The sequence below is a fragment of the Pteronotus mesoamericanus genome, unplaced genomic scaffold (genome assembly GCF_021234165.1).
Source record: "Pteronotus mesoamericanus isolate MK-2021 breed Mesoamerican mustached bat unplaced genomic scaffold, CSHL_Meso_final contig_1242, whole genome shotgun sequence".
Lineage (NCBI taxonomy): Eukaryota > Metazoa > Chordata > Mammalia > Chiroptera > Mormoopidae > Pteronotus > Pteronotus mesoamericanus.
Window position 1 is genome coordinate 353,459 of NW_026555053.1, and position 12,215 is coordinate 365,673.

The window sequence follows — 12,215 nt, forward strand, 5'->3', positions numbered from 1 at the left end:
GCCTCAAGTAGCCTGTGGTAGAACTGGGTTCATTACGTGCCATTTCGCCACAGTTCTAAGAACCCTATGGACACCAGTAAGTGAGGGCTTACGGCACTACTCTGATCCCTACTGGGTCAAGTCCTTCTGTTACAGCACCAAGGCCTCGGCTGTGAAAAGGAACCCTCGGTGAAGCTCAAAAGCGCAGACCCTGCAGCACACTCTCCCTGTGAGAAGCGACAAAACACTGTAATCCACTCAATCTCCGGGCTCCTCTTTTTTTTTTAATTTTTGTGTTTACAATTCCTTTTTCCTCTACTATTTAACCAACTTTGGTTAACATCACAGAACCAAGATAGTTTACAAAGTATTTTCCTTCCGTGCTATGTAAGCATATCCAAGGACTCAAAGTCTGAGGCATCGTCTACTTGATAATGGGTAGCAACGTTAAATAATGAAAAAGTTAACAGGTGGATAAGAATGGCTGAATGCTACTATCCACAGACTAAAAGTCCTATGACAATCAGACTGGTTTTTTGTACTTTCTTTAGGAACTAAGATTGAGGGTAACCGTAAAACAAAGGAAACTTTAAGTATTTTTATCATACACATAAACAGGAAGAGAAAAATCTTTTGAGGTAAAAATAGGGAGAAGAGTGATTAAAAATAGAAATGCAGGCATGTTGACACATTTGATGTCACTTACCTTACACGTTTTCTACTGTCCTGTGAGGACCACTGAGAACTACAACAGAGGTGTCGTACAGTAGTTTCACCACACGGGGTTGGGGAGGACATGCTAATCTGTTATCCTGTGATGAGACCTGGGGGGGGAAGTGGCTTAGACAAGACAGATGTCAATTTCTGTCTTGTAAAACAGTCAGAGGGAAAAGGAAAAAATTTTTCCTTATAGAATAAGAAAATACCGCTTATTAGTCTTGGCAGTTTATTTCACTAAGCAACTTTAGAGTACCAAACCAAAAATAATTCTTCAATATTTATCAAATAAGTAAAAAGTCAGTAATAATTTCATTACAGCTTCTGAAAAAACTGGTAAAATTGTAAAGCAGAGAAAGATTTCTCAAGCCATCTGAATATCTTCCTCCTTTATTAAGGGAGGAAGTCTTCATGATTCCGCTGAAAGATCGTCTAACAATGCCGAGGTAGTCACGGAAAGTCTGCAGTCGCCGCCCAACTAGGAGCCCCTTCTCCGCCCGCCCCTGCAGGAGACAGGCTTAACTCACGCACAGCAGCTCCAGGCCCTGGTGCAACAGCCATGATTGGTTTGCTTGTGCCTCATGCAAAAGCTCCCAGCCCTCGTTCTGCATGAAGTTACACACGAAGTTGTCCTTCTATATTAAAACTACCCCAAAGAAATCTTTAGAGCATCAAAGCTACAAAACAAATACACATAAAGCTATTTTTGTTTGAAATACAGATATCCCAAGTCTCCATTTTCTGGAAAGGCAGAACCCGGAGGTTATGTGCTGTGAAAGCCACTTCCCGGGGGCCTCTATTTAGGCGACCCGAGGTGAATCAGTGCCATTATGGTTGTGTAGCTATGGAACAGGTCATCATCCTTTACCTCGTTACACTTCTTCAGGATAAAGTTCCCGGTGACTATGCGGTCACACCCAATTTCTCCATTTCCAAAGAAGCCAAATAAAGGAACGCCAGGAAAGCACTTTCTGAACGCGTCAGCCTCCACGTTGCCCTTGGCTCTGTAGTACTGAAAGCCCCTGCCCACGCACGCGAACATGAAGCCCACGGTGTTGTGCTCTGGGATGTGGGCTGCTTTGAGGCGCTGCATCGCCGCCTCGGCCGCCTTCTCGTCGCTGACATCCTCGGTGAGAAGCACGGTGGCGCTCTGGATCCGTGGCCCGCTGAATGACAGCCCCACCACCCCCGTGGCGTCGATATCCAGGGGGTGCCTGGAAGGGTAAATCACGACAGTGGCAATGTATCATGAAGCCAAGACACAAAATTAAGCTTTCGTATGTAAAAGCAAAGCAAAGTCCTCCTGATTCACTGGTTCAGAGCTGCTGCCTTCAGCAGTCCCTGCTCAGCCTGCAGCTCCCCTTCCAGGGAGCGAGGGGCAGGGGCTGGAAATTCGACTATTGCAATTAACACATTAAAGGAGTGCAGAAGGCAAAAGGACCAAGGAAACCCCTAGTGTTTCAGTCACAAGGGGCAAATGCAACTCCCCAAAGATTCTGAAACCAACCCGCAATGTTTAGAAGGGTATCCTTACCTTTCTCACTTCCTTAAAAGTAACATTACAACTTTATTCATATACACAATGAGGTCTAGAACGTGAAGCTTTTTGGCATTACTTAACACATCTTTGGTGCCTTTTCCCCCTACGTCAGCTATAAACATTCAGTCCTGGAGGATATTTCTAGCTTTATGTTGTTTGGTCCATAAAGATATATGATTACATTGCTGGGTCTTGTTTATTGTTTTTGGCCTAAAATTCAGCTTAACCTGAAGGTGAACACATACTTCCTTTTATTTGTTTGTATTTGCTTGGTATTTTTTAATGAAATATTCCATTCTTAAAAAATGCAGTTCAATAAAATGACAAAGCACAGTACAGGGAACACCCACGGGGGGTGGGAACCAGCACCGTCCGTTTCTGCCACGCTCACCGACACCTGGGGCTGTGTGACAGGCAAGAGTCGCTGCATTACCGAGACAGCAAGACTCAGGAAGCGTGAGTGACCGAGACGGTGAAGCTGGCAAAACCAGTGTCTGAGGGGCACAAGGTGCAGACAGGCAGGCTGACAGGCGAGCACTGCGTGGGATTCAGGGCACATGGCTTCCCTCCCTCCCTCCCCGATGACAGTCCAGGGACCGGACGTGGCTATCTGCTTGCCCCGGCTCATTGCCCCGGCTCATCAGTGGAGGCCAAGGGGGTGGGGACAACAGCACACTGGGGCAGCGGACACGCCCCGCGGGAGACTGAGCGCCGACCATCCTCCATGTCACTGCTCTGGGGCCGAAATGCTCAGCGCAAACCGTGAGAAGCAAATACTAGTGTTTGCAGGAAGCATCTGGGAGTAGGGAGTCTCCTCTTCCTCATTTTGGAAACGGCTGATACTTCTGGTCTCTTAGCTCAAACTCAAGTCACTACATAATTGCATTCAAAATGGGACAGGAGTTAATGGCTCTCCTAACAGAAGAGCAAGTGCTCTTCCTCTTTGAAAGTAGAGCCTTAAGTAACAAAATCAAAGATAAACAATTGTTGAGTTTGACAAAGCCGTTCAAAAGACCTCGTACAGAATTCAAAAACCATGTGCCAAGTAGTACAGGCGGGGCTGCCGAGGCTCCACAGAAACCGGGGTTTTCTGGCCAAACAGGTTTGAGAACTGCCACAGGTTCTCAAATGTTACCCCCCCCCCCCCCCAAGGTTCCGAAAGCGCTAAGCACACCAGAGGCTCTGAGAAGCTTGGCCGTAAGATCTGCTCTGAGGGACCTGGAGAAGGAAGACACACGGGCCGCAGGGAGTCAGAGCTGTCTGCCGGGGAGGCCTCGGTAGACAATGCTGACAATTACTCCTGAGGCCCGCACGCCTCCGATGAACTAAGAATAAGTTCTTAACGGACAACGTATGTAAATTTTGTGCTCCAACTGTAAGCAGAATTATGTTGAGTAAGCCCCTCAACCTCTACTTATTGCAAAACGGAACAAATTCAAGTCTGTAAAATTGTTTTTCGAAAGAGCCAAGGTAACGAAACCCCGAGGGTGGAGGAGGTGCGCCGTCACGCGCAGACGTACTTTTCCGAGGTCAGCGACGCCAGGTTGTCCACCTGGCCTCCCGCGACGATGACGTTCATGTCGCTGAAAGTGCGGACGACTCGCTGCAGGTAGCGGCTGGCTCCCACCTTACAGCAGTTGTAGCCGAACACCAGGACCACGCGGAGCTCGGGGTTGTCCAGGAGGCCTGGGGGGGGGGGCGGGCCGAGGAGCGGCAGTGAGACGCCGCCTTAAAGCAGGACTTTCAAATTTCCTTCATTAAAACTTTATTTCCCATGTTTTGGAAATAAAATGTTACTGCAAATGCTTGCACTTCCCATTACGTGCAATGTAGTGCTTAGGCTGTCGAGTTTCCCATCTTTTACAAACTGTAACACACAACTCAAAATCTTGGCTACACTTTCTCCCCATGAAAAAAACTAAATGGCTGTTTGAAAACGGCACAGTCAGCCCAGGACAGCGAGGAGGAAGCAGCCAGGTCCCTGGGCAGCCCCGCGGGGCAGGCCACGCCCACCCGGGCCCCGCCGGGAACGAGGCGCCCCAGGCTCCCTGGGACAGGAACCTGAGGACCCAGGGGAAACGGAGAGAAAAGGACGAACCAGCTGGAGCGGGCTGAGCGGTGGGTCCCCCCAAAAGGCCGGTACCGCCGGCCTTGTCTCTGTGCTACGGGCTCCGAGTGCCTTCGCTCTGTACTCACGCTGGACTCTGGGCTCCGCGTTGGCCCTGGAGGCCAACGAAGTCTGCCTGCAAAGCTGCTGGGAAGACTAGAACCAGCGCGGGGTGCATGCCCAGCTCAAGCCGCAGGAAATGCTGGCCATTCCCGAACTTGCCCTTTGTGGCCACAGCTTTTGATTCTCACTGGGCTCAGAGCCATTTCACATAAGGAAGCCTTATCTCTGCAGGCGGCCTGACCCCTGTGTAGACGAGGGAGTCACCGCTGAGTGTGTTTTATGCCAACGGGGAACAGTGATTTTTTGGTGAGTTAATGCCCGCCATTTCATTTGCAGATGTAGATGAAAGGCTGGAATACTGCCCTCCTTGCAAGAGTAACTAGTTTGCTGTTACTGAGTTAAATTAAGCTTCCTGACCAGAGCTGAGACACTTAACCAGTCCTTTAACTCTTCCGAATGACCCGCCTACTTCAGCCACGCTTCCCAAGTGCCACATCCCAGTGACCGCTGCTCCATGGTCTGCCGGAACGCACGGCGTTTCTAAAACCTGACGTGCACTGCGCTCTCCTGTGCCTCAGTCGCTGGAGTTGCACTCAGCTCCAGCAGGGGACACTCGGTTCAGACTCAGAAACTCAGTCGGCGAGGTCGAAAATTAATGGTAAAGAACAGTAACTTACCTACTTCAGTGAGGTGATGTCTTTCTAGCGTTAAATTCTTTGGATCCTTAATAAAATGAAAGGGTTGTATTTTTATTCCTTCCATTTGAGGGAAGAGTAGAGCAAAACCGGATTCTCCAATTTCTATTTCCTGAGGCCGATTGCTACCTGATCCCATTGGAGTCACTGGGAAAAAAAGGGAAGCAGTTTGGTTAACAGACTCACTATAAACTGAAGGTGCATACAAACCAACCGACCGGCCCCCGACGTTTCATGTCATCCAGTATACGTTACCCAGCCCCACCTGGATCAGGGAGACAATCAACAAGGTAACGGACGACTGTCTGAGAAAGTTCTCAGCTTTGAAATTTTTACAAGTATAGAGTCATCATGTCTGCCATTTACTTTCCAATGATTCAGAAAGAAATGTGTCTATAAACAAAGACAGAACAAGCAAATGTTGCAAATTTTGTTTTAAAGTGGTGAATCTAGATGAAGGGTATGTGGGTGTTTAATGTACTATTATTATTCTTTCAACTTTTCTATAGGTTTAAAGTTTTTTTGAATAAAAAGTTGACAGAGTGGTAAATTCTGCTTCCCAGCAATTCCACTATAAAAAATGTATCCTGAAAATACATATATATACACCCTCACACACAGAGAAATACTTTTATCTGAGAATTTTTAATAACACATAAAAAGAAAAATCAAAATGTCCTACAATGGTATTTAGATTAAAAGTTACATTTAGGTGGGAAAAAATAAATAAAAGTTACATTTACACAATCAAATGTAGCCATTTAAGAATGACAGATATATTTACGGACATGGAAATATGTGTGAGATACACTGTGAATTTTAAAGGTAAATGTCAATCAAAACTGTATCTCCCCCAAAATTTATAGATTCCTAACCCCCCAATATGGGGAGCTGATGGAAGCAGAGAGCCTGATCAATCACCCTTAGCCATTTGTAAATACCTGAAATCCCTCGTACTTCACTGTGCAAGACTCATGTTGAGGTTAAAAGTCTCCCAGTGAAGACGAGAAGTGGCCATCAGGCCTTACTATGGACTAGAACACGACAAGGGCCAACGTTTACTCCGTTGCCTGCCTGCACATCTCTATTCTAAGTGCTTCCCGCGCGCTCGCTCATTGTACCGCTGCAACCCTCCAGGGCGCGACCACCAGCGCCCCGTCTCCCAGGTGGGCAAGCTGGTGCCCCGTGGGGGCTGGTCCTGCGCCGTCACACAGAGCAGGCGGGGCAGCCAGATCGCAAGCCGCGCGGCTGAACCCCTGCCCCGCCACTGCCCCAGCAGAGTGCCTCTCTCCCATTAGCTAGAGAGAACAATCAAACATAGTAAAAACCAGCAAAAATTCAGAGCAGTAAACTGGGAAAAGGGCAGTACTTATGCTATCACCTTGAACAGCGCTGGCCACGCGGAGAAACCGCAGTTCCCGGTGCGGCCCCTCCCCCCACCCACCAGCGAGCGTGGCCATGAGCACGCTCACTAGCGCCGATCTGCAGCGAGGCGGCAGGCCGTGCGTGCACGGCTCCCGGGAAGGCCTGCAGTGCGGCTGGTGCGCACAGACGGCTCCCACATGTGGGACGGCAATCCCAGCGAACGCCACCCGTGTCTGGGACGGCCAAAAGCAGAAGTGCGCTCTTACGCGGCAGGATCGCTCGCTGGGGGCGGGGGGCGGGGGGGGACCCCCAGTGACGCAGGGCAGGGAACCCTCACCTACGATCCCTGGGGTCACAATCCCCAGGACTTGGCACTGCCTCGGGAACAGCTTCTCTAGCGCAAGCGCCGTTTCCGTGGTCGTCCTCTTCCTTGCTGTAACGACACAAGCAAGTAGCCACCGTCATCCACTGGAGGTCACCTCGGGTGGTGTGGAGGGGAAAAGGCAAGTACTGAGAAAGCTGAAGTCATTTCCCACCAGCACGCTGTATACAGAAGTTTAAAAACCTTGATGAAAGCAAATGTGCTCCTGTTCCGGGCCCGTTTTATGTTTTAACCCTAAACTTGGCCTTTTGGCATCACCAGTTTGCCTCTCCGCTTTGTTCACAAACAGCTGTCACTCCTGTGACGTCAAACTTCGCTGCAGCAGCTACATTTTAGACTTGCTCTTGTATCTTTCTGTTCAGGTGCTATTAACGCACAAGGACTCCGCCTGCACAGTCGCCTGGGCTCCAGTCGGACGATAACCCCCCGTTTCACTTGCACTCCGGTCGCAGTGTGCCCTCCTGGGACGCCCAGGCAGGCGGCCGCTCCTCCCAGCCAGCCGAGCCCGGACTGTGTCTACACACCCCTGCGGGAAACGGGTCCCCATCATCCAACACGATAAAAGTCGTACAGAGCCAAAGGTGCACATTCTGCTAATAAATACACATCCTAATAATAAACAGAAGTGCCTGGAGGATTAAAGTATTTCAAAATGAGAGAAAGTTTTCTAATGAAATCGCGTCGATTGTACTGCAACGTTCAGAAGCCAACCTTTGAGGCAAAGAGAGCTCTTCGAGGTTGAAAGACAACATATTCATGCATCCACAGAGAGTGGGCCCAGGGCCTCAGAAAGTCACCATCAGGAGTAGGACAATATTGAACTCCAGACAGATGATACAGAAGGAAACAAAAACACCCAAAACGTCTTCTTTTGATACTCACCTCTCTTGTGGCCCCGACACTCCTCCAGGCTAATGAAAGTGTCAGAGTCAGCCATGTAAAGAACTGTCTGTGGTAAGACGTGGACATTCTGCAAAGAGAAGATCACTCAGACTCAGACCACAGGAGAGCCCCACCCTGCTCCAGGTCGAGGCCCGCATCCTCCTTCCCCTTTCACCTGCATTCTTTCAGCTCCGGCTCATTTATTTGTTAAACATCTATTGTTCCTTCAAGTCAAACTCATTCCAGACTCACTAAGGGAGTTCATTTTCATAATAATGTAAGCTTGTAAGCAAAAACAATAAGCACCAGCCCCCCTTCCCCCCCAAAAAGCCGCAGGCTTTATCTGAACAGGTGGACGGTACCAGAAATGGCTCAGAAACAAAGGCCAGGTGCAGCCTGTGCCACACTCCTCACCTCCCTGCCCAAAGTAAATACTCCAGGCCTTCGCTCCCACTGTGCTCCTAGAGGGGTCTTTCACTCACGCAACACACACACACACACACACACACACACACACACACTGCTTTATATATTCTATAGCTCTCATCCTTTCCCACTTGATTTAAGATTCTGCCCCCCAAGAGGCAGTAGGTGCCTCCTCCCCCACAAAGCCCTTCCCCGGGCTCCCTCAGGACTGTGGACCTCGCAAGCCACATGCCTTACATCCCAGCAACCCACCACTTAGGAGCTGGGCTTATTCAAGCTCACGTTTTCCACTAAACTTCACGTGACCGTGACGAGGGGCAAAGTGGCTGAATTATGAACATGGTGAATATATGTTTAGATTTGCTATTGTAGCTTTCTGTTCTGTTGGTTATTTTCAAACATATTTTACTATCAGAATGGAAGGAGGTTGTTAGCCTACGGCAAAGTCTCAATGTTAATTAAATGAAAAATGTTGATCCACTGTATTTTGAGGGAATGTTAAGCTATTTCATAATAAATTCCATTTGACAAACTCATAAAAGACTGAGATAGAGTGAGGACCCTGCGGCGGCGTCAGGGCTGCATAAGACACATGGACATAGTTTCCTTGGTCCACAAGGTATCTTCACAGAGTGTAATGCGGTTGACAACATTTCAAATTCCACAAAACATTTACATAAGATGTGGAGTCCCAGACTCTTCTGAAAAACTAAACATTTTGGCCACAGATCACGTCCACTGCCTGTGACTGGGGCTGCCCAGAGGCGCGCTCCCTCTGGGCTCCCTCTGGGCTCCCCCGCTCCCTCTGCTGTTACACCCGATGCACCGGTGACACCCACCTAACTGCAGTCATTTGAGTTGTGATGCCTGGCGTGGAGAGTAAAGGAGAGAACTTTTTAAAAGATTTCAGTGTTAGTGCTGACTTCCATAAGCCCGCAGAAGGACCCTGGAAAGTGTTTAGGTCTTTGGCCTCCTATTCTTAAAGATGGGAGGTCTATCTCTGAGGTTTTGTAACTCTTTCTTTTCTGGTACCTGCTAAAAAGCAATTGCTGAATTTTCCTTCCTGGCTCTCATCAGAAGCCACAACAACGACAATCCGCATCATAAGATGTTCTCACAGCACCAAGGAACACATCTGGGACCTTGGTCCATTCTTCAGAGAAGTTCCGAACAGCAAGATATTTTGTAAAAATTTAAGGGGGCTTTTAGAATATTTTTAATTAAAAAGTTAATAAGAGACTAAGAGGCTATACATAAATAAATGAATACATTGAAACAGGATCTTAACATGGTTTCAAAGTATCTCCCCACCAAATATTTATTACACTGGGAATGACTAATTTTACAGTAGCAACACCTAGCTGACACCATGTTAGTAAAAGAAATCAAAGGTAATATCACCGGCGATGGGACCGATGGCAATCATGCGATGCCTGATAGGCTGCAATAAGAAGAGAACAGTGTTGCTTGGGATATTCCAGCCAAAGATACATAATCCAAATCTAAGACACATCATATGCTTTGCGAAGTAACTGGCCTGTAACTTACATATGTATCAAAGTTGTGAAAGTCAAGGAAAGCTTGAGAAACTGTTCCAGATCAAAGATTCCAGAAACAGGACAAATAAATGCAACAAAATTGTACACAGGATCCTTTTGCTTTGAAGGACGTCAGTGGGACAGCCGGCAAAATTGTGAATGGAATGTGAGTCAAATGGTAGGAAGGTATCAGTGATAATTCCCTGACTTTGACAGTTGTACGGTGGCTATGCTAGGTCCTTGTTTGGGTGTAATGCACGCTGAAGTCTAAGGGAGTGACAGAGCATCGACAGAGCGTCGCGCTCGCAAATCGCTCCCCAGTGGCCCCTCCCAATCCCACTGGGCAGCCTCACTGTCCCCTGTGCCCGGGAGGCTGCCTCTCTGACCCCTGAGTTTAAGTTTTTACCTGGTATTGTCCATCTTTTGCAAGTGGGGCCCAGAGATACACCACAAAAGAGTACAGGAGCAGGGTTTGAAATATTTGGGTTCAAGATTAGTTCTTGGCTTCTTGATGTGACACTAAGCAAAGGAGACCCAGCTGCCTTTACTGCAAACCAGTGACAACAATACTTGCCTCAAGGGAAGCAGGTTAAGGAAAGGTTCTGCATGGAACTATCACAATCGTAAAACTCTGGATACATAAAGGGCCTGACATCTGAGGACTGGTCACATAAAATCATGGCACATCCTTACAGCACACAGTCATTAAACCTGACATTCACAAGTCTTTTTGTGACATGAGACAGTGCTCCCGAATCTATAAAAATAAAGTCCATGGACAAAACTGGGATCAAAACAAGCTGAGCTCTCAAAGGCTGACCCACCCACCCACCCGGCAGAGGCCGGTGCGCGCACCCGTCTCACTTGCCTCGAGCTCCCGGGCTGCCACGCGGACCAAGCAGTGCTCCTGCGGGTGGCCGCCGTCCGCCGGCCCCGCCGCGATCCAGGCCACCCCGCGCTGGGCCCGCAGCACCCTGCGCACGCTCTCCCTCCACAGGCGGCTCACGCTGGGGGCGCGACCACAAAGGGCTGTGAGCGGGCGTCCTTCCGTCCCTCTCCCCGCCCGCCCGCCGCCCGCACACCCTGCGGGACAGACCCCAGCCACCCGCCGCCGCTCCTCACCCGGCCACCCGCAGGAGCGCCTTGGCGGGCAGGAAGGTGAGCACCCGCTCCACCACCTCCGCCAGGTTACTCAGCACGAAGGCGCTCCGCGGGTCTGCGGGGAAGGCGCGATCGGCGCCGCCGGCGCCGTCCGCGAGCTCCATTCCTCCGCGCCAGTCCCGCAGCAGGACCGCGGCTCCGAGGGGTTAGGGAGCCGCACCAGCTCCGGGCCAGCGCGCTCTGCGCAGGCACCCCCGCTTCCGGCCGGGGGCGGGGCTGGGACTTCCGGCAGCGGGCTTCCGGTGCGGCGGTCCGCCGGGCCCAGCCCTCCCGGAAGCTGTCAGGGGCGCTGTCAGTCCCGCAGTCCCAACGGGGCCGCCGCCTCTTCCTTTCTCTAAGTCGCGAGTCCCTGAAGGCAGAGACTCCGTGCCATTCCACGCCTGTTAGGACCACGAGCCCGCGACCCAACGGGCGGTACCGGCAGGCACCCGTCCGCGCGGCCCGGCCCCTCCCCCAGGCCTGCGGAACCGGACGGGGGCGCCCCGCGGGCCGACCTTCCACTTTCCCCGACTCCGATCTAAGCTCGGGCTGGAAACCGCGGGTGGGTGCGGGGAAAGCGGGCTCAGCAGACGCGCCTGGGCCCCGACCGCCACCCCGCCGCTGCTCTCCATCCCCCGTAACCGGACCGAACGAGCGGGTCTCCAACGCTGTGGCCTCGGAGCTCCTCCCACTCAAATACCGACGACCCCAAAGAGCTTGTTCATGTGGGCTGTGTCCGTTCATATTTACCATATAAAAAGATTTTAATATTAAAGTAATAAATCCATTACACACTAACAAAACAACGTTTTTATGAAAAAAAAATCGCCTTCCCCCAATAGTGACCAGTGACATGTTTACATTTTGCAAACCTCTAACGTCTCGCTTAACGGAAGGCAGCTGGCGGCTTCGGAACAGTCCGCGGCACCATCCCGTCGTGGGGCCTCTGGCGACTCCACCGCGCGCTGGAGAGGGAATGAGCTGAAAGTGGCAAATATTGTTTCAGTATTAGGAAAAGACTTCCGACCTCCAAAGTCGCCTGAAAGGGCTCATGGTGCCTCCAGCATTTCTCAGGTCCCCTGTTGAGAACCACAGGTCCCAAACAATCGTGATAGTTTGTTTCATGCTTTTCACCAGCCATTAGTTTGAGGTGGCCCCGTGCTAGGCAAGCAGAGGGAGGGCAGTATGGTGGGGGCGGGGGGCAGAGAGGGGGCTTCTAGATTTCACACCTCCCGAGGAGACGCTGGAGGGCAAGACCATTATCTGCCTCTGGTTGGAGTAGCTCCACTGCACATCCAGGCATAACTTTGAACCCAAACGTGGAATCAACACAGGAAAATCTCAGGAAGCAGAGCGCAGCCTAGATGCACCGTGTCTGGGG

General features: G+C 50.4%; 1 protein-coding gene across 1 annotated transcript; it reads right to left on the reverse strand.

Annotated features, from left to right (window-relative positions):
- Positions 1–174: 174 nt before the first annotated feature.
- On the reverse strand, positions 175–11,051 carry FBXO22 (F-box protein 22). The gene is made up of 7 exons (XM_054588786.1): positions 10,817–11,051; positions 10,563–10,701; positions 7,731–7,818; positions 6,804–6,899; positions 5,084–5,248; positions 3,757–3,922; positions 175–1,910 (listed from the first exon to the last, which is right to left on the reverse strand). Exons 1-7 carry the CDS (start codon positions 10,957–10,959, stop codon positions 1,493–1,495), a joined length of 1,215 nt encoding a protein of 404 aa, XP_054444761.1. The 5' UTR covers positions 10,960–11,051; the 3' UTR covers positions 175–1,492.
- Positions 11,052–12,215: the final 1,164 nt, after the last annotated feature.

Excerpts from the sequence above, each read along its gene's own strand:
- FBXO22 (XM_054588786.1), bottom strand. The coding sequence starts at position 10,959 with ATGGAGCTCGCGGACGGCGCCGGCGGCGCCGATCGCGCCTTCCCCGCA. Across the intron at positions 10,702-10,816 it reads GCGCTCCTGCGGGTGGCCGG|CGTGAGCCGCCTGTGGAGGG; the intron begins GTGAGGAGCGGC and ends TCGCGCCCCCAG. Across the intron at positions 3,923-5,083 it reads ACATCACCTCACTGAAGTAG|GCCTCCTGGACAACCCCGAG; the intron begins GTAAGTTACTGT and ends CCCCCCCCCCAG.